The 22927-nt window shown below is 35.1% G+C and overlaps 1 protein-coding gene across 1 annotated transcript in view; it reads left to right on the top strand.

Annotated features, from left to right (window-relative positions):
* SGCZ (sarcoglycan zeta) overlaps positions 1 to 22927 on the top strand; it is a 459573-nt gene that overhangs the window by 397140 nt on the left and 39506 nt on the right. The window contains exon 4 of the mRNA XM_055335292.1: positions 1636 to 1758. Coding sequence (XP_055191267.1) covers positions 1636 to 1758 — 123 coding nt within the window. The remainder of the gene's footprint in view (positions 1 to 1635; positions 1759 to 22927) is intronic.

Consider the following 22927-nt stretch of genomic DNA (forward strand, 5'->3'; position numbering starts at 1 on the left):
GTGTAAGATATTAAAACCCCTGGGCTAGGACTGGGAGCAGGGCTGTGGTGGGTTGAGGGCCTAAGAAAGGGACAGGAAGCTTATATCTCGTATTCATTCACCTATCTAGCTTCTTACCCTAGGTACTCCTAGAAATCAGACCCAATTTTAAATTTGGAGGATATTTTGGAATACAAAGAGGATCTCATGTTTTGAATTCCTGGGTCATATATCTAAAAAATAGTGGTAATATATTGTCACAGTCTGCTTGGGCTGCTCTGCTAAAATACAATAGTCTCGGTGGTTTAAACAACAGAAATTTATTTCTCACAGCTCTACATGCTGGGAATTCCAATAGCAAGGCACTAACATATCCAGCGTCTGGTTGAGAGGCTGCTTCCTGGCCTGTACATAGCTGGCTTCTCACTGTGTCCTCACTTGACAGATTGCAGAGAGAGAAAAGGCAGACTTTATAAGGTCACTAATCCATCCATGAGGGCTCTGCCCTCCTGACCTAATCCCCTCTCAAAGATGGCCTTTCCTAATACCATCACATAGTGAGCTTGAATTTCAACATAAGAGTTTTTGGCAGACACAAACATTCACTCCATAGCATATGTAAAGTAAATGAGAAGATATATGCACAAGTGTGATGTGCCTGGGTCCCTGACCGGGCTGAATTGTATCTGATGAGAGTTTCTGATGTAGATAGCAAGGAGAGATGCTCCAGATCTTAACAGGAGGGGGAGATGTAGCATATGCCAAACATGTTATGCCAAAAGAAATAAATTGGAAATATGGAAAAAGCAATTCCTCACCCTCTGACCAGTTTGATCTTCTGTTGAAGCCTTCAAACTCACAAATTAATCATGTTTTCCAAATATGGAAGCTGCCTTTGTGATTTTCAGATGGATTAATATGCAAAATTGTCCAATAAATCAGAAACAGATTTCCAATTTTGTACTGTAACTGAATTTATTTAATTCTATATTTTAATAAATCAAGAAAATTATTGGTGAGAAAATACATTTGGAAACATTACATATATAGATATATTTGCAAGATTGGCTGTTAACATGTATTCACATTCAGTGATAGTAAAGGTGGAACAATCTTCAATAGTAGTATATACGAAATGTAGAGTAGCTAAAGATTCATAATTGAGTAATGCTCTCCAAGTACCTTGTGATGCAGCGACCATGGGCACTATTGTTTGCTTGCAGAGAGAACATGGGAGTCATTGGGTCCACAGGTATTGATTGAGCATCCAGTGCGTGCCAGGTATAATGCCAAGTTTTCAAGCTACAACCAAGAACAAAGCAGATATAATCTCTCTTTGTGTATATGCAAAGTTTTTTTTTTTTTTCTTTTCATTGTTGTTGTTGTTTTTAACTAGCTAAACCTACAAACTTTGTTAGGCCTATGTCACGTATTTAGAGGTCATATGTATGCCCAACCTCCTAGCCCAGCAAACTATCAAATTAGCCCACTGGAAAAGGTAACAATTTAAAAATACTAATTCAGATGTAAAACGTACTGCAGACATAAAATAACTAAGTAATCCATGTGTTTCTCCTCTGTTTCTAAAGAAAAAAGATACATGTTAATGGTTTCCTGCATACCAGTTTCACTTTTAAACCTTTCCTCTGACCCTAGGAGCTGATGCTGTGGAAGCTCAGTGTAAAAGATTTGAAGTGAGAGCGAGTGAAGATGGCAGGGTGCTGTTCTCTGCAGATGAAGATGAGATTACCATTGGGGCTGAAAAGCTGAAAGTTACAGGTACTGTAGTTTGAGGTCTTGGAACATTGTTTACATCTTCAAAGAATATGCATCTGAACAAGAGCTATGTTGTAAGATGTGTGATCCCCATGCCTAAAGTCAAGTTCACATAATAACATGATCTCACACTATTTGATTTCTCAGTGGTCTTCAAATAGAAGGCACGGGTTGTGGCAGCAGAAGACAATGTAAAAACTGACCTTAGTGACATAAAAGTAAAGCTGTGTGTCCTACCTAGGTGGTGGTAGGATAGGCGGAGGAAAGTGGGTCAGGAGAGTGGAAGAAAAAGTGGGGTGCAGACAGTGAGAAAAGCTGATTAAAGGTAATGGACAAATACAATTCAGGGGTATCATTTAAATGCAAATATGAAGAAGATATGCAAAAGAGGAACTAAGATGTAGATATCAACTATACAATGAAACAAGGGGAAAGTTATAAGTAAATTAAATTATTTTCTTTAGGGTTTGTAATTCTCAAAAGTATATACATCAAGAAATAGTGCTGTCCACATATTATTTAGAAGTTATTGAAGTCATTATTCTAATATTAGGGCTATTAAAGTCAATCACCAACTGAAATTAAAAAGCAAAAACAAGGGCAGCCTGGGTGGCCGGGCAGCCTGGGTGGCTCAGCGGTTTAGCACCACATTCAGCCCAGGACGCGTTCCTGGAGACCCAGGATCGAGTCCCACATCAGGCTCCCTGCATGGAGCCTGCTTCTCCGTCTGCCTGTGTCTCTGCCTCTCTCTCTCTCTCTCTCTCTCTATGTGTTTTCATGAATAAATAAATAAAAATCTTTAAAAAAAAAAAAAGCAAAAACAAAAGCAGAAATCAAAAAGCAAGGCTGAGAGCAGGGAAGGATTTTATGAAGACTATTTTAAGCACAATCTCTTTGAATGACTTGATTTGCAATCATAATACATATTATTTTAAGAACATAGTTTAAAAATACTCAAGTGGCCTACATTAAAAAAAATGAGATAAGCTTGACCTAGTGTTTCCCAAATTTGAGTTTGGGAACAGCTCATGGGATATCTATCTTATCAATTAAGTCTTCCTGAGCCTTGTGGGGTCAGAACAGTTAGCATGGAAATTGGCCTCTGCTCTTCGTCTGTTTGGGTTGAATCCTGCCTCCATCATTCCATAGTTAAATAAACACTATGCCTCCAATTTTCCTTCATCTAAATGATTGAAATGATAATGATAACTTTAGTGCTCAAATTATATCAGTGTATGTATGTGTGCACAACTATGTGTACCTGTGTGTGTTTAGAATATTTTAGAACATAATGACATTGGGATAGTTAGTTCTTTATATTTATTAGTAAAGATAATATTAATCTTGCTAATGTTACAAACCTGAGGGCTTGTGTGTATTTCAAGAAAGTTGAATGGTAATGAAATTCAGCAAAGATAGTTACTTTTTTTTGAGAGACAAAGAGCTTGGGGTGGGGGCGGGAGGTGGTGGGGGTAAAAAGAACATCTTAAGCAAACTCCATACCCAACACCGAGCCCTATGCAGGGCTCAATCAATCTCATGACCCTGAGATTATGAGCCAAAATCAAGGATCAGATGCTTAACCAACTGAACCACTCAGGTGCCTCTCAAAAAGATAATTAAACGGGGATCCTCACTGGGCTTCCCTGGCCCAGGTCACAACCCCCTACTACTGCTCCTACTGTCTCCCATAGGTTCCTTTCTCTCATGGGATGTTCTGCTGAGTAGTTGGAGCCTGCACCACTGGGTTGGTGTTTGGAGTGTTCCCCATTACTGCCCAACTGCCTCATCTCCCTTTCTTTCTTCAGACTCCTTGGAAACGTCAGTAAAGGAAGTCTCACTGAAGGCAGAAATTGACCTTCCTAAGCCCCCATTTGGGGGGGTTGGGAACAAAACAAAAAGCATGATGGTTCTTGTTGACACAGAGCGCAGACAAATAGGAAAGGACATGGATTTAGTGCCGGTTGGTGCAAAGGCAAGGAACCCAGGTAGAAATACACTCCAGGTGATTAAGCTGATGTGATTTCAATATTTAACAATCTTTGAACTTTGGTAGTGCCTATTGGTTATCAGCTTCAATCCTGAGATAGCTTTTAGGATGTTACATGCTTATCTAAAAATTATTTTATCCATATTCGGATATTCCCATTGAGTACTTTGCATTCATAAGTGACAGGAAATTCTAGAGCTCTTGACAGTTTTTATGAACTCATGAAATGTTAACTTTCTCTGATCTTATGTTGACTTGTCTCTTAACAGTTGCAGTGAAGTGCTGTCTTCACAAAATTAGACCCATTAACTAGTTTCCAACTTTTTCTTTGAGTGGCATGGATAGTCGTGTTTATTTTCCTCTTTTTCTTGGTAGCCTGGTCGCCATCCTTGGATTGTTAACTGGAATTATTAAGTTATTAAGTTATAAAGTCAGCAGAGAATGTGGTCCCCCCCAAATCTGAGTTTTTCTGCTTTTCAATGAACTGTCTCCAGGTAGTATCTCTGCTAACTTAATCTCTCTCCCTTTCTGTGTATGTGTGCATGTGACGTATGCATGGCATCTATGTGTATAAATATAAATATTTATAGATATGGATGTATTGACAGATAAATACATATGTCTCATTCTGGTTCTCTTTATCCATTTCCTTCTGTCTCAAACTTATGCACATAGCTATGAGTTTACTCTTCATACTACTTGATTGATTTTTATTATTCAGTTATCTTAGAAAAGTAATCAGTTTTATAGTAGAGATCTGTACCATATGGTTCCAGAAGATCGTAAATAATAAAATAATTTTGAGGTCATAACTGCAGAATCCAGGCCAAAATTTTTGTGAAGATTTTGAATCATAACACTTAAGATGAGAGAATGAGAGGGTCTGTAACCAGTAACCCCAATTTCTAACCTGATGTGGATATAGAAGAGGCTCCACATTATTAACAAAGAAATACAAAGTTGGGGAGTATTTTAATTTGATCAGAATTCCCCTCCTCCCTGACCCCATTGCATTTCTTTTTCTCACGGAAGAGTCCATATACCCACAGACACACATAGACATAAACATACACACATACACACACACCCTCTCAAATTCTTGCTAGGTCCTTTCTCCTTTAGCAGAATATCAAATATTTACTTTATGGTAGCTTTATCCCTTCCTGCGATACTTCTAAAATAGAGAAAAATAAAGATATCAAAGGCAAATATAATTTAAAATTTCACATACTTAGAGGGAAAAATTGTGTATAGCATCGCATACAATTTAAATGCCCTGGGATTGATTAGAAACTCACATATACTTTAAAGCAGTGCTTGAATCATTTGACAAATAACACTACAAAGAGACACTGACTCCAGGGTGCTTCATATAAATTAGGTAGCTGTGCTGACAAGACTTCAAAGTTACATGTGACAAGAGATCTGGGTGAGGTTGATTCTAGAATTTTAAATTTGTGGCACAAAATTTTCTATTTAAGCAATATCCATTGGAATTACAATTGACTCTCTCTGCCTTTATGCTTTATGAGCAATGGCATTTCATACATGGACTTTTCTTTCAGGGTAACAGAAATGGATGAATTTATTTAGACCATGTGTCTATATCCCTGAGGCAAAATTACTTATGACTAAAATTATTCATAGATCTGGCATAGCTCAGGATATTTACATTTATACTCTACTTCAAAAATAGCAGGAATTTACCTGATATGTTTAAGTACTCCTAGCGTGCACAACGATAGAAGCAAAATCACAAATGGTTACGAGTACACCAATATGCCTCATTACCCCATCACCCTGATAAGCAATCATATGCTTAACATTTGTAATATTTTACTCTCAATATTACTTGAGTTGCTCAGTAATCATTTGCTTAAATCTTAATTTGAAGTTACTTATTTGACCTCTCTACATCACTACATATATCGGAGTGTTACACATTAGATCACATATGCACACTTGAAAACTTTCTTTTCATTAAATTGGTCAAAGAGATTGCTTACTGCTGTTACCTTTTTTTTTTTGCAGTTACCTTTTGAGACCTAATACTAGCCTAAGATATTACTTACTGCAATTATCTTTTGAGACCAGGTAAACAAATAAAAGATATAAACCTTTACACTTAGAAGACTCTTAAATTTAGTGCTTTCAGGCAGAATCAATCAACTCCAATTTGTACTTTCATTTGTATTCCAAGTAGTATGTTAAGTTAGAAAACAAAGTGTCAGTCCAACTCCTTTGACTTTAGAAAGTGAAAAACTTTAGCCATATAGAACACCTTCATGTTAAATTTGATGCTATTAGCTGGACTTAGACCCCTCTGTTTTTGCTTATGAGAGAAAAGAAGAGAAACAGCTAAATGTATAAGGAGAAAGGATATCTCCTCTTTTTTTTTTTTTCAGGCAGTCGAAATTAAAGCTGGCAATCTGAAAGAAGAGTGAGACCCAACCCTGCATCCACGCTATACCCTAATGTTTTCTTGAAAGCCAGGACTGTATCACTCTTTTGTCCCTATTCTAATTGAATGATTGGAAAGATAGACAAGCTCCAATGCTTGTTTGACAACAGAAGAAAGGCTTTTCTGAAGAGCTGTCTTTTAAATGAAACACCATGCTTCTGGGTTGAAATCAATATTTCCTGGTTTGTTTTTATTAGTTAGTCTTCCTACATCCTTGTTCTTGTCTGTTAAATTGGCATACTGTGTGGAGGTCAGCTTGGGAATCAAGCTTTTTATTACGTAGGACTATTGTTCCTTCAAGCTGTCTGAATGCCAAGAATGTGGTAATGTGCAATTGACAGGACAGAGCTGCTTGGTTTGAAAAGCACCTTAAAAAATGTGATTATACCAGGTGCTGAGAAAAGTGATGTTCAATCACTTAATTTTCTCAGGTGTAGCATTTCAAGATCCTGGACTTGGGTAAATCACTCAACTCTGTTTTCTAGTTGCTTTTTTTTTTTTTTTTAAGTTACTGAGGATACAGATTTTTTTATTTTTATTTTTTTTAAGATTTTATTTGTTTAATCATGAGAGACATAGGTAGAGAGAAAAACAGGCTTCCTGTGGGGAGCCTGATTTAGGACTGGATCCCAGGATCCTGGGATCGAGACCTGAGTCGAAGGCAGATGCTCAACCACTGAGCCAACCAGGGGCCCGAGGATACAGATTTTAGAGATGCTACAGATAAGTACAACTTTTTCCCTTCAAATCTCCAGGTAGCAAGAGGATTTCAGAGTTCAAAGTATAGAAATAATGAAATTCTCAAACAATATGGTATTGGCTCCAAGCACCTTATTTACAAGTCCTCTCCATGACTTACTGTATTTTTCTGAATCCTCATTTAAATGTTTCCTACATTTTAATTGAAGTGAAATTTATTGAAAATATAATTGCATAATAGAAATCTGAAGAAAGTTGTAAAAGAGGACTTTATAAAGGTTGAATTGGGGGCTCAGATCAACAACTCTGTGTATTGGTTTTAAAACTTTCCACTGAAGTTTAAATTTCTTCTGATAGCTATGGGCCTAAAATCCACAAAATATCTCAAAGATATACTTTATCCTGCCACTGTGTAAATGAATAGTCTGGTTTCTTATATATTGTGATGACATTCACAAAATACATTACTTATAGAAAATGGTCTACTAGAATTGCTTGCAGTTTCATTGTTTCTTTGCTGGCTGTCAATCAGGAGCTGATATTTACTCCTAAAGGTGACCCATATTCCTTCTCATACTTTCCAAGTGTCCTGTCTCCAGGAACACTGGGTGAATCCCTCTTGTGATTCAAATCCGTCTAACTTTCCCTCCTGTTGTATCTCTCTAATTTCTTTTTTTCTGCCTACAGCTAGAGAAAGATTATCTGCTTTTAATAGCTCATATGATTACATTTGCCTATTACCCAGATACCTGGTTAATCCAGGATAATCTCCCTATTTTAAGGTCGTTGATTAGTAACCCTAATTACATCTGTAAAATCCCTTTTGTCATGTAACATATTCAGTCTGCAAGGTTTAGGATGTGAACATCATTGGTAGGCGGAGTCTTTATTCTGTCTACCGTATTATGCAAATTACTGAATCTAACCTTTTTTTCTTTTTATGCTAAATTTTCATTTCAGTGTTATGCAGCTGCATAAGTATAAATATTTGTTCAATATACAATTATGACATCCATAGGGAATGTCTTAGAGAAAATAAGACTTCAGATATTTTATTGCTTTATTACTAGATTCAAACAAACTTTCAAGCCAGTAAATCTATAGTTGGGAGTATTACCAAGAAGCACATTTTACAAGAACAGGAGACTGACCACACAGAACACAGGAGAATTTCTACCAGCTGAATGGAGAGATTACAAACATATTATATGAACGCAATCGTACTTATCCAAAATGCAAAAATACATTCGGCGAAAATGATAATGATACTATACAAAATATACATAAAATATTATTTGTAAACAAGTAGGTAATGGTGCTTTGAAGGAAAGTAGACAGTTTAAAAGTGAAGGCTGCAAACCATGACTCATCTTGATGTCTGAGTGCAAAAGGATTGGGTTATGACAGCCTCCTGCACAGATACGAATTATAAATATTGAAACCACTTTTGAATCTCTAAACTTTTTTTTTCTTCTTCAAAGGAGCCTTATTTGAAACACATACCACACTGGATTTTGGTGAAGGTAAAAGATATATATGAAAATCACTTAGGACCAATCCTGATGTGAATTTGATATTTAATAAATTTCTCCTTATTTACCACTTTCTCCTTATTTACTTAATATTTTTAAAATAAATACCAAAAAAAAGACATCAGACAGTGGATGAAGAAAAAAAAAAGAAAGGTGAAAATACATGAAGCAAAAGTCGTATATTCAATATTAGAAATGGGAAATTGTATACCTTACTGGATATTTAGAGATATTTGAAGTCTTTCTGAGAAAATGTTAAAAAAAAAAAAGGATAGAAGAAGATGAATATCTAATACTAATTGTATTCTCAAAATGTCCATTTCTCTCATTTAAACTTAAAGACATAGGCAGGCTCTATGAGACATCCAGTGATACAGGTTCCTTAGAAATTACATATCTGGGCAGCCCCGGTGACTCAGCAGTTTAGTGTTGCCTTCAGCCCAGGGTGTGATCCTGGAGACCAGAGATCATGTCCCACATTGAGTCCCACATCAGGTTCCCTGCATGGAGCCTGCTTCTCCTTCTGCCTATGTCTCTGCCTCTCTGTGTGTCTCTCATGAATAAATAAATAAAATCTTAAAAAAAAAGAAATTACACATCTACATGCCTCTAGTTCACTATGTTGCCCTTGTCCATAAATTTTGAAGCTGCCGCATACCATCATCTCTGCATTCCAGCACGGAGGAAGTGAGAAAAAGAGGAATCAGAAGGAAAAAACTTTTCTTCAAATATCACATCACTTATATATTAAATTGGGCCAAAATTTAGTCACATGCTTATATGTAAGGCCCTGCTAAGGGTAGTGGAGAAGTGTTAGCACTCACTGGGCTGTGTTCTATGTTAAAATTTTGGGTTGGGACTTCTGGTAATAAAGGAAGAATGGACTGACTGCAAAAATGAACCATTTCTGCCACAGGAAGTGATGTAATAGCACAGAACTGTAATATGTAACTTCAAAGGGAAAGAAAGATAAAATGCATAGTTTTAATATATTATCTGTTAGACAATACCAGCCTTCAAAATGTCCCTTAAATTTGCACTGTTTTCAATCTACAACAATCTCCCTCATCCTATTTTACCTATTGCAGAAGACACCCAGGCATTTAATTGTGAGTTATCTATTTTCTGAAAGTCATTACTATTATGTCATTCAGTAAATCAAGACCATATCTTCACTCTCTATCATCATCTTTATTAAACTGAAACCTCACTTCCATTATCAAGATTCTTAAAAACTTTAATATGACATTTTTCTTATTTCTTTCTCACATACACACACTAGTTGGTTCAACCAACTCAGTCAATTCTCCATCCCTCTGCAACTCGGAATGCTTGAAGTCAAGGATTGAATTCCAAAGAGTGAAAGTGGAAAGTTTTACTTTTAGGTGACTCAGAATGCCTAGAGCTATGTGAAAACAGTCAAATCAAGATCAACAGAGGAATTCCAACACTGAAGTACCAAGGAAATCTCAAATATCAAGTCTAGAAGATTGATGAGTAAGGTGAATCTGGAGATTGAGACAATCCAGTTGCACTGAACACAACTAGTTCTCAGATTTTATTTCAAGATACCATTCTCCAATAAGCAGAATTAAGGACTTTTTGAAGATAAAATGCATGATACCAAAGCTGAAGCAAGAAAAAAAAATAAAATGAGAAAGTTTCTTTCTTATGCCAGAAAGTAAAGAAATACTCAGTTAGGGATAGGAACATGTCAAGAAGACAGGAGCCAGTCTGAAGAGGCTCCTGAAAGCACTTTGAGCATCAATACATATAATGAAGATAAGAAATTTGACTCATTGAATAAAATAGAAATCTGTGAATCCATATTGCTATAAATAAATAAATAAGAAAGATAGATTTCTTAATTAACAGTGGGATGTTAATTAAAAATATAAAGGAATTACAGGATTAGAAAGGTACCATTTGACAATCATTGGAGTATTAATTATTTCAGGGGAAAATATCACTGGATGGTAAAACTAGGGAAAGTGAGATGAGGCTTGAATTTTAGAGAGCCTCAATACATATTTAAAACAAAAATATTGGGATCTCTGGGTGGCGCAGCGGTTTGGCGCCTGCCTTTGGCCCAGGGCGCGATCCTGGAGACCCGGGATCGAATCCCACATCGGGCTCCCGGTGCATGGAGCCTGCTTCTCCCTCTGCCTGTGTCTCTGCCTCTCTCTCTCTCTGTATGACTATCGTAAAATAAATAAATAAAAAAAATTTAAAAAAAAAAAATAAAACAAAAATATTAATTTTAAAAGGGAATAAGTAACTTTACAATGGTAAGCTCTGGCTGTCACCATGTTACTCAAAAGCATCACCAGTCATGGTATACCTGCTAGACTGCAACAAGAATTGAGAATCACATCTATGTTACCTCAAACATAATTGCATAACCTGAGGATAGTCCTAGGGAGATGAATTACAAACACAAATTGAGAGGATTCTACAAAATGTTAAGGTCTTAAAGTATTGAGGAACTCCTGAAAGAACTGAGATATTTGCCAGCTGGGTATACCACATGATTCTAGATCAGATCCCTTGGCAACAAGGTAAATTACTAGAATAAATGGTCTTCTAGCATCTAATTTTGTGTAACGCATTACCCCAAGACTCAGTGGCTTTGAAACAGTGATAGCACTTATTTTATTCGAACTCTGCAATTTTGCCAGAGCTCAGTGGAGACAGCTAGTGTATTCTCTTGGCTACAGCTGAGGTGACAAACTCTGGAAGCTGTATCATCTGAAGGTTTCCTCACCCACTTGCCTGGAAGTTGATAATAGCCATCTTCAGGGACCTTAGAATGGGCTGCCTACCAGAACGTCTATATGAGGCTCCTCCATGATCTGTTTCCTCACTTCATAGTACCAAGGGTTGAAGGGTAATAAGGTCTCAGAATGGAAGTGTCAGGGAACACAGCCTACACTGTTTTATGAAGGGAGTGTTAAAAATTTTCAGGCAATTTTAAAAAAGATTTTATTTATTTATTCACAAGAGACACAGACTGAGGGAGGAGAAACAGACTCTGTGCAGGGAGCCCGATGTGGGACTCGATTCCGGGACTTCAGAATCATGCCCTGAGCCGAAGGCAGACGCCCAACCACTGAACCAGCCACCCAGGCATCCCTTCAGGCATGTTTTAAAGCCAATCACATTTAGCAGAATTTGAATAGGGCCCCTGGGCAAAGGATATACTTTTTTTTTTTTTTTTTTTTTTTTTTACAAAACTATACTCATGACTTTTCCTTAGGCTAAAATCCTTTTATTTTATTTTTTTAATTTTTTTATTTATTTATGATAGTTACACACAGAGAGAGAGAGAGGCAGAGACACAGGCAGAGGGAGAAGCAGGCTCCATACACCGGGAGCCCGATGTGGGATTCGATCCTAGGTCTCCAGGATCGCGCCCTGCCTGGGCCAAAGGCAGGCGCTAAACCGCTGCGCCACCCAGGGATCCCCTTAGGCTAAAATCCTTTTAAACAAAAAACTATAAATTCAAACACCATAATCAATCACAGATAGCATTTTTCAGAGTATAGAAAACTGTCCTTTATGTTTGTCTTGGCTAGTATAACAAAATTTCATAGACTGGTGGCTTAAACAAGAGAAATTTATTTTCTCACAGTTTTGGAGGCTAGAAATCCACCAAGATCAAGATGGCAGCATGGATGGATTCTGCTGAGAGAATTCTTCCTGGCTTGCAGACAGCTGTCTACTCACTGTGTCCTTACATGACACAGAGAGAGTGAGTGAGCCCTGGTATCTCTTTCTTTCTTTATAAGGGCATTAATCCCATCTTGAGGGCCCCACCCTCAAAAATCTATTAAGCCTAATTATCCCCAAAGGATCCTATCTCCAAATACCATCACATTGGGCATTAGGACTTCCACATATGAATATTGAGAGAACAAAATTCAGTCCATAGCACTATGGTTAATTATTTTATTAAAGTTAAAAAAATCAAGTATACAATATTAAATTTTAATGCTGTGAAGATATTTATAGATAAATATAAATATGGATATTTATTTATTATGTAAATATAATTACATAGCATTGGGAATGCTATGAATTGAGAATCACATATCTTTTCTCCTTGCATTATTTTTATTCAGGTAATACAGGAATTTATAGCTCTTATAATGAGGCAAGAAAAAGAAATAACAGGCATACAGACTTAAAAGCAAGAAATAAAACTGCCTCTGTTTGTGTATGGTGTGATTATCTATATTGAAAATCCTCACAACTGCAAAATTTTCCTATAACTACTAGGTGAGTTCAGTAAAATCACATAATATAAATATGTAAGATCAATACATAAAAAATCAAATTTTATGTATTAACAATATATATATAAAAACAAAAATTAAAACACAATGCCAAATCCAAATACAATTACTTCAAAAGGAATGCAGAAGTTAACAAAACATGTACCAGATGTGTATGCTGAAAATGATAGAATGTTCATGAAAGGTAACAGTGAAAACCTATGTGAATGGAGACACATAACATTTTCATGGGCTGGAAGACTCAATATAGTAGAGATGTTAATTCTTCTAAAATTTATGTGCAGCTTGAATGCATTCCTATCAAGATTTTACCAAGGTTTTTTTTTTAATACATAGAAATACATATTCTGAAATTTATAAGTAAATTTAATAAAATAACAAAAGCTCTGATGATATGGCTTTGATACAATGGTAGACCTCAGAGAATCTAACACAACAATATCTATGTGGTCCATTGGTCCGTTCCTCTTGAATATCAATTGCCTTGCTAGGGTTTTATAGTAGCTGGATTGCAAACAATGAAGATTGCAGTCCCTATAAAGTAAACTAAAAAACAACCCTGTGTTGTTGATTGAAAGGGGATCCTACAGTTTGAATACCATTCATTTCACATTTTATTCTTTCTTGGCAGTTACTGTCAAAACTCTGGTCAACTTACTCCATGGGATACATCATATTATCAATGAACTAGCATCTCAATTCTGATTTCTCTGTCAGGTTAGACAACCCCAATTCCTTTTGCTGCCCTATTCATGCTTAGAGATAGGCTGCATATCACAATTTTTGACAAGGTCCAACTATCCTAGGAAGAAGTGTGAGATAGGCTTATGGATCAAGGTAAGTACTCAGGTCTAAGCCCCCAAATTCTGACTTTAGTTGAGAATGTTAACTATAAACTTTTATTTTAAAATAATTATATAAATTTACATGCTGTTGTAAAAAATGATGCAGAGAGATCCCATGGAATGTTTACACAACTTCCCACAATCATAACAACTTTTGAAACTATAGCATACTATCACAACCAGGATACTGACATCGATATAGTCAAGACACAAAACCATTCTATTACCACAGGGATGCCTTATTGCCCTTGAAATCACACCCACCTTAACCCTTAATTATCACTTATCTGTCCTCTGATTCTATAATTTTCTTATGTAAGAGCATTATATATAGACTGCTTCCATAGTGACCCTTTGGAATTACTCATCTACCTTATACTCAACATAATTTCCCAGAGATTCATTCAAGTTGTATATATCAATAGTTTTTTTCCTTTTCATTAGTGAATAGTATTCCATAGTATGAATGTACCAAGTTTATTTTTCACTTTATTTTTTTCACTCAGTGAAGAACATCTGGATTGTTTAGGTTTTGGCTACTATGAATAATGCTACAATGAACATGTATGTACAGGATTTTTTATAAACATAAGTTTCATTTATCTGGTATAAATCACCAAGATTATAATTACTCAGTGATATGGTAGATATTGTTTTATAAGAAACTGCCCAATTGTTTTACAGAGTGACTATAACATTTTAGATTCTTTCCAGCAGTGTATGAGTTTCTTTGTATCCTCTCCAGCTTTAAAGTTTTCATTAAATTTTTAATCTAGAAACTATGTAGTCACGTGGTGATAGCTGTAGAATATTTCCTTGTGCCTTCAATTCGCATGTATCTTATGCCCAGTGATGTCAAACATCTCCTTATCTGTTTATTTCCCATCCATACATCCATTTTAGTAAACTGTCTGTATGTAATCTATTACCCATTTACTAAATGGATTGTTTATACTTTTTTACTTTTGTTTCCTATATTCTTTATAGGAATCCTTTGTTAAATAAATGGTTTGCAAATATTTTCTCCATCCCTGTATCATCTCTGTTCATTCTTTTACAGGGTCTTCAATGAAACAAATTTTTAAGTTTTGATGAGGTGCCATATTTTTTTTTTGTCTTTTTAATGGATCATACTATTGTTATTGAACCTAATAATGCTTTGCCTAATCCTGCATACCAGAGATTAGGTTTAACTTTTTTTTTTCAAAAAGTTTTGTAGTTTTAGTTTTACATTTAAGTCTATTACACATTTTGAATTATTTTTGAATATCATGTGAATTTTAGGTCAATGTTCTTTGGTTTGGGTTTTGTTTGCTTTGCCTAATAATATTCAATTGCTTTCTCCATTGAATTCCTTTTGCACCTTTGTCAAAAATCAGTTAGGCATGTGTCTACTTCTAAATTCTCTATTTCATTACACTGACTGAGTTATTTATCCTTCTGACAATATCACAGTATCTTGATGACTACAAGTATAAAATAAGCCTTAATATAGAATAAAGAGTTTTCCAAGCTTCATTTTCAAGATCGCTTTTGTTATTTTATTAAATTCACATATACATTTCAGAATATATATTTCTATGTATTAAAAATGTATTTGGATTTGGCCTAGTGTTTTAATTTTGTTTTTATATGTATATTGTTAATACATAAATTTTGATTTTTTTATGTATTGATCTTACATATTTATATTATGTGATTTTACTGAACTCACCTAGTAAGTTATAGGAAAATTTTGCAGTTGTGAGGATTTTCAATATAGATAATCACACCATACACAAACAGAGGCAGTTCTATTTCTTGCTTTTAAGTCTGTATGCCTGTTATTTCTTTTTCTTGCCTCATTATAAGAGCTATAAATTCCTGTATTGTCTGAATACAAATAATGCAGTGGAGAAAAGAGATGTTTCTCAAACAAATGTTTTGAGAAAATAATAACATGCTCAGATACTATGAGGCCTGGTCACTCTATTCCAAGAATAAGGATCATACATATTATTTTCTTGTAAATAATTTGAACATTACTCAGATTATAATGTGTTTTCTAATTGGATAGGCATATTGAAAGACTCGCAAAAGTTATGAACATTCCACAGAACATAAGAGGTCTATAGTTACTTATATTGCTCATGAATCAAGTAAAACTTCAGACCAAAAAGAACCCTAATCATCGCTGTGTTTATAAGCTAAATAAATAATTCCTATCCCAAAACTCTTCCGTTATTGTAGATTCTACCCTTAATTTGACAAACAATGACTATGTAGCAATTGTTTTGATTTACTGTTACAGTGGATACACAAAGAGAGATTTTTAACTTTGGCCTACTAAAAACTAGCTATCAGGGATTTATTCCACAAAAGAAGTTCTGGATGATGATAACCTAACACTGAATCCAAATACGTTCAGTCCCAGGACAACGTAGCTGTTTTGAAGGGTCAGATGGGAAAAGGAGGAATAGAGTTCAGAGAGAAATAGGCTGAGCAGAAATTACTGGAGATATTCAAGGTGTAGCAATTAAGAACTTTGCCTCTGGCATTACAACTCTACTGCTTTCTAGAAGAGTGATCATGGGTAATTTAGTTAATAGGTTTCAAAGTGACCAGTTCCTCATCTATAAAATATGAGGATAATAAATAATAACACCTCATTGTATTTTCACTGAATTAATGTGAGTTGATGCCTGTAAAGCATGGTGTCTGACACATACTAAGTGGTCAATAAATGTAAGAAATTATTGTTGTTATTATAACAGACATAAAAGTGTTACTTTATATAATGTGTTAATGAAATGATACTCTTTCTCTGGTGGCACTTATTACAAAGACCTTCTAAGTTTAATTGTTTATCATTTGTCTCTCTCTCTCATACATACATGACTATATATAAGATAATATTGAACACTTCATGTAATACCGAGTAATATTCAATCCAATGTAATAAAAGTAATTTAAAGGTCTTTCAGGGTATTTCAGTGAAAACAGTGTGAGATAAAGTAAAACAAACAATAAAGATAAGAAATGTATAACATAGTAAGTTTTAGAACAAAAAAGTCACAAATAATCAAAATAATGAATAACATTTTGTCATAACCTTTGCTTTTGATAAAGTATAGTCATTTTCAGTAATTTGTTTACTCCTCAGTATTTAGGGAGGTGTTTATCATTATCTCTGTTCCACACACTGGGCCTCAAGTTAAGTGATTTGCACAAAACACACGCAGCTCTCAATGGCAGATCAGAAAGTAGATCTGTATCCTCACTATTAGCCCAGTTGCATTTCTACTTCATTTTATCTGTGTCAGTATATGCATGTGTATATAATACATTTAGATCCTGAATAAGAATTTCTGTAACAAGAAGGAGAGCTTCTAGGATCTGATTTATTTAGTAGGTAGGTTATAATTTCAAGCAGATTTATTTAGGAGACTGGAAAAAGTTAAAGGTGAAGAGGAATGAGCACATTTAAATACTATATATCTGACTCTCTCAGTTAAATCAGAGAGGGCTCCAAGAGTAACCTCTCTATCTTCATGTAGCTATCTAAATTGAAAGCTCAAGATACGCCAAACAATGTCAAAGGAAGATTAAGGTAAACGATTGATGTTATAGTCACTGTGGAAAAACACTAATGTAATCTTGGTTGGAAATTTTAAAAGTCAATTGCAATTTGAGAAGGAACTAATTTTAGTTTTAAGTCAACTGTATATTCATCAATCAGGCTGACCTTTGTCTTCAAAAAGTACTTGCTGGAGTGTGTCAAGGTAAATTTTATTTCTAATTTCACCTTTGGAGTTTGTGGAAGTGTGTTTTGTGTAAATGTATAAAATTTCCATGTTCACATAAATGATCACTGGGACAATCTTTCATTTCCCAATAAGGGTAAAGTCAGAAGGAAGGAGAGAGGGAAGGAGAAAGGAAAAATATAAACTTGAATGGGTTGCCTCCTTTGCCAATTACCAACTGGTTGTGTTAATTTCCCATTGCTGCAGTGACAATTATCACAAGCCGAGTAACTCAGAACAAAATAGTTATCTAATATTCTGGAGGTTGGAAGTCTGAAATGGTTCTCATTGGACTAACAGCAGGGTGTTTGCTGGGCTGTGCTACTTTCTGGGAGAATTTTTTTTTTTTTGGGCTTTTTCCAATTTCTAGAGGTCATAGGCATTCCTTGACTCCTGGATTAGCAATGACAATTCTCTCATCCAAATTCCCCTTTGCTTTTAAGGTACCAAAGTCACTCACAGATATCAGGGATTAGGACATGGATATTTGGTGAGGGGAAGGAATTCTTCTGCAACCACATCAATTGATAATGGATCTATTTCACCAAATGATGTTTTTACTCACTCATCTGCTAGTTCCTGGGAGATAGAAACAAAAGATATAGATTACCTTCTTTCTTGAATTCAGAATTGGTAAGACAAAGAAAACTGAACTAGGCCTGAGCTTATCTGTGTTGAAGCAGTAATTGGTTTGTGTTTTCTCTAACCCTGGGTCATCTAAATGCTTATGCCTTAGCATTTGAGCCTCTCTCTGCTTCAATTCTCCAACCATAGAATAAGGATATTATTTTTTAAATTTCTCTCAGAGTTTGACAGTAAGAATGAAGTTATTTGACTTGGTATTTGTCCAGTGCTTAGCTATGACTGAAGTAGTTTAAGTATTCAGTGAATATTTTCCATGATCATCAGTATCTCTAGTAGCAGCGTCAACAGTAATAGTGGTGGTGGTGGTGGTGGTGGTGGTGGTAGTAAAAGGAGTAGGAAAGGGAAGAAGAAAAATATGGAAGAAGGAGAAGGAGAAGTAGTAGTGTTATCAGTTTCTTCATCTGTTAGTTCCTGATCTTCTCACAAGGTTAATCTAAGTATCAGTAATATTATGTAGGAGAGAACACTTGAAATTAGGATAAAGTATTATCCTCTTTAAAATGTGGCCAAACTGAGAACGAATTTCTAAAATGCCTCTCATAATTGTTCAACTAAAGACACAGGCTGGTGGATTTATTCATCAGCTTTCCCCCCCATTGTTTGAAAGGTAGCCTCAGAGATACTGAGTCCCTGGCAAGGCATTTTGGGGTACCCTTGGGTGCTGCTTGTGCTGAGCCAGCTTCCTGGGGCTCTGAGAAGCAGAAAGATCTTCGGCACATTCTTGAAGTGATGGGTAATGAATATGAGTCTGAGATGCTCTGGAACTGTCCTCCACCTGTGTTGGTTGAAATCAGACATGAGCCAGGGAAATTTGCCTAATTCATTCAGAAAATAAAATCTATAGGTTTTGATCATGGTTCCAGACATGAATTATTAACCTCATGTGACATGCCTACAAAATCAGGAAGGAAGATGTTTTAGCATAACTTAATCACAATATAAATGTAAATCTCTCTATATCAAGTTTAATATTCACTTATAGGATCAGTTTCTTATTTATCCACAATTCTTTCAACATCACTCTTTCCCCCATACAGATACAAAACTGTGAAGAATTTATATTTCATTGCATAGCCTCTTTCAGTTTCTGGCTGAGAAATGAGATAAATTATTTTTTTTTGATAATCATTAGTAATTGCCCCAATTGGTTTGGATTTTAGAACAAGGGGATCAGAATAAGCTTTCAGCAACCAGTCTTTTTACTTACCGATTCTTTATTGCATGATAGGTGAAATAATATGGACTCTCAGCCTTAAAAATTATCTAAAATTTTAATTATTCCAAACTTCCCACGAAGTTTGAATTTTCTCTGTTGTGTCTTTGTAATGTGATCGTTCTCTCTTTCATCACTGAACAGAAATTTCATAGCCTCTCAAGACAGTGATTTATCTTTAGACATTTACTTAAATACTTCTATTTAGGATGACATCTAATTAAGATGCTTCTACCTTTTAAGAAGAATTGTATATAAAAAGGAAAATATCTTTGAAGTTTTCATTTTATGTGTTAAAGTAGAAAGCTTTAAGAGGAATTAATGTTTTCCAAATTTTCTGCAAATGAAGCAATTTATTTGAGTCTCTGATCAGATGAAGGAGAAGAAAAGGGACTAAAAACCAGGGGAGAAGAAATGAAGAAAGCTGTCAAATGATGAATGTTGACCAGTGAAGATTTTATGAGGCCTTTAAGAACATAGGTATTTATCCATACCTTATGGAAATCTAATATTCATTTTTAATTCATATTCAGTGGTAGTCTATATTTTAAATGGCTAAAATGATTCCATTTTTTGAGCCAAAATAGTTTATTAAGTAATTCCCTATTATTAGACATTTGGATTATAGTCAATGAACCTAAACAAGGCTATCATTCAATTCTTTATAGCTGCATCTTTGTATAAGAGGCTATCTCTTCAGGATAAATTCCTTAAAATTGAATCATTTGTTCAAAGTATAAGGACTCGGGAAGGTATTCATTATTTGCCCTCTCATCAGCAGTGAATAAAATTCTCATATTCCTGAACCACCATAGATCATTAAGTCTTTTTTAAAAAAAAAGCAGGCTCTGTGCCCCAGCATGGACCCCAACACAAGGTTTACTTAATACCTTGAGATTAAGACCTGAGCTAAGATTGAGTTGGACACTTAACTGATTAAACCACCCAGGTGCCCCAATCACTAAATCTTCTAAACTGACTTTACACATATCTAATAATGCTAAACAATCATGAAGCATACATAGATATAGATAGATACAGATATAAGTGATACAGATATAATATAGGTAATAATATCTTTATTTTCTATTTTATTTAAATTTTTTAAGATTTTATTTTTAAGCAATCTCCACACCCAGCATGGGACTTAAACCCATAACCCTGAGATCAAGATTCATTCATTCCACCAACTGAGCCAAGGTGCCCCGATAATAATCTTTAAAAAAAAAATCTTATACAGTCCTGTGAGGAGGAGAGGACACACAGTTTTCTTTTGTTTTGTTTTATATATGAGAAAATTAAGATTTTTAAATAGCTAAATTATTCATTCAGTGCCACATTGCTAGTGAGACCTAGCAAGATGACACATTGACCTGTTTGCTGTAGTATTGCACATCCCCTCCAATGTCACGCTACTAAAAAACTATATACTTTCTGATACTCTGTGTAGTGAGCTGACAAAATAAATATCTCCACACAATCTTTTAACTGAATAGCAGACTTTAAATTATCTAACTTTGAGTCTGATTGCAATTTTCTTATTTCAGGTAGGATTTTAAGAAAAAAACAAAACATTTTAATTTGAAACAAGTGTGGAAATTTGGTTAGATGTGCTATTTCAAAATGGCTATCTAAAACAAACAAACAAACAAAGAAAACGCCTCCAAAAAAGATTTTATTTTCAGTGAAAAATGCACTTTCTATAAATTCAGCAAATACTTTAGTCACTTTCCAAACAGTCACATAATAGCATCCATTTGCTGTGAGCCTAAAGTGGAAAATAGTGAATAAAGCTTTGTTTCAGCCATGGAGATAATGGAAACCAACATGACAGGCTGACTGTTCTAGTATCCTAGCCACTAGAAAAGATTCAAATAAAATTACATCTCTTTTTTGTTCTCATTTCTAAGTACTGATTAGTAGTGACATGGAGCATTTTTCCCCCCAGTGTACTGACTGTTCAGGTGTTTTGTTTTTTTTTTGTTTTGTTTTGTTTTTTGTTTTGTTTTGTTTTGTTTTTTGTGAATTACTCATTAGTATCTTTTTTTTTTTTTTTAAGAATGAGTTTTCTTATTGATCTGTAGGAGTTCCTTCTATTTTCTGGATGGTAATTATATATCAGTTATATTTACTATTGACCATATATTTTTTATCTAATTTTGCTTAAGAGTCTTTTTATTGTTAAGAAAATTTTATATTAATACAGTCAAATTTAAGGGTACCTGGGTGGCTCAGTGCTTGAGCTTCTGCCTTTGTTCCTGGGGTCCTGGGATCAAGTCCCTCATCAGGCTCCCCACAGGCAGCCTACTTCTCCCTCTGGCTATTTCTGCCTCTCTCCTTGTGTTTCTCATAAATAAATAAAGAAGATCTTAAAAAAATACAATCAAATTTATTGATTATTTTCTTAAAGCTTTTTATATTTTCTTTCATAAGCATGTATCCATACCTTCTCATAAGAAATATATTTTTGCCTTTAAAGTTTCTGAAAACCAGAGGATTTAACATGATACCTCAATGCAGTTTTAATTTGTTTCATTTGATTACAAACGAGCTGAATTGTTTTTTTCAGATGGCTCTTGAATATTAATGATCCTTCCTTTGTGAAGTAGCTCTCCATGTTCTGAGTCATTTTCTTGGAGTTTCACTTTTCTCAATTACTTTTAGTGTTCTTTACATATTTGGAAATTGATCTTTGTCACTTATATGTGCTGCAAATGTTTTCTCTAAAATCAAGGTTTACCTTTCAGTTTCTTATGGTGTCCCTTGTTCAGCAGAAATTCTTAATTTCAGTGTATTCATTTTTATCATTTTTCCTTTACCATAGGAGAAATCTTTGACCTGAAATCAAAAAGATATTCTCCTATATTGTCTTCTACATGTTTTCTTAAAGATTTTTATTTATTTATTTGAGAGAGAGTGCAGAAGGAGAGTTAGAGAAGAAGCAGGCTTCCGGCTCAGCAGGGAGCCTGATGACACTGAGCTTAATCCCAGGACTCTGGGATCATGACCTGAGCCTAAGGCAGATCCTCAACAGACTGAGCCATCCAGGTGCCCCATCTTCCACACATTTTATAACTTTGCCCATCACATTTGTAGTCCAGCTGAAATGTATTTTTGCAGACAGTGATAAATACAATTTGATCTTCCCATATGTGTAAACAATTATCCTAGCATCATTTATTGACTAGTCACTTGTTTTCCCACTTAATAGTGATTATCATAGGGATCCCTGGGTGGTGCAGTGGTTTGGCACCTGCCTTTGGCCCAGGGCGCGATCCTGGAGACCCAGGATCGAATCCCACATCCCGCTGCCGGTGCATGGAGCGTGCTTCTCCCTGTGTCTCTGCCTCTCTCTCTGTGACTATCATTAAAAAAAAAAAAAAAAAAAAATCCTCCTCTTTAAAAAAAAAATAGTGATTATCATAAATTAACTTTCTGTACAGATATAAGTGTACTGGTTTGTTTCTAGGGCCTTCTTTATTCCATTCTCTCTCTCTCTCTCTCTCTGTCTCCTACAGCCACACTGAACTCTATGTATGTTGTGTTATCTAGTAGGGAAAATCTGCCTAATTGAATGGGGGAGGGTGTTCAGAATTGGCTTATTTTTCTTATTTTCCCATATCCTTCTAGATAGATTTCAGATCAGCTTGGCAAATTCCATGAAAATATCATTGATGATCTGAGATTGCATTAAATCTGTTCAAGGTTTT

This window comes from Nyctereutes procyonoides, unplaced genomic scaffold (genome assembly GCF_905146905.1).
Source record: "Nyctereutes procyonoides isolate TBG_1078 unplaced genomic scaffold, NYPRO_anot_genome, whole genome shotgun sequence".
Taxonomy (NCBI): domain Eukaryota; kingdom Metazoa; phylum Chordata; class Mammalia; order Carnivora; family Canidae; genus Nyctereutes; species Nyctereutes procyonoides.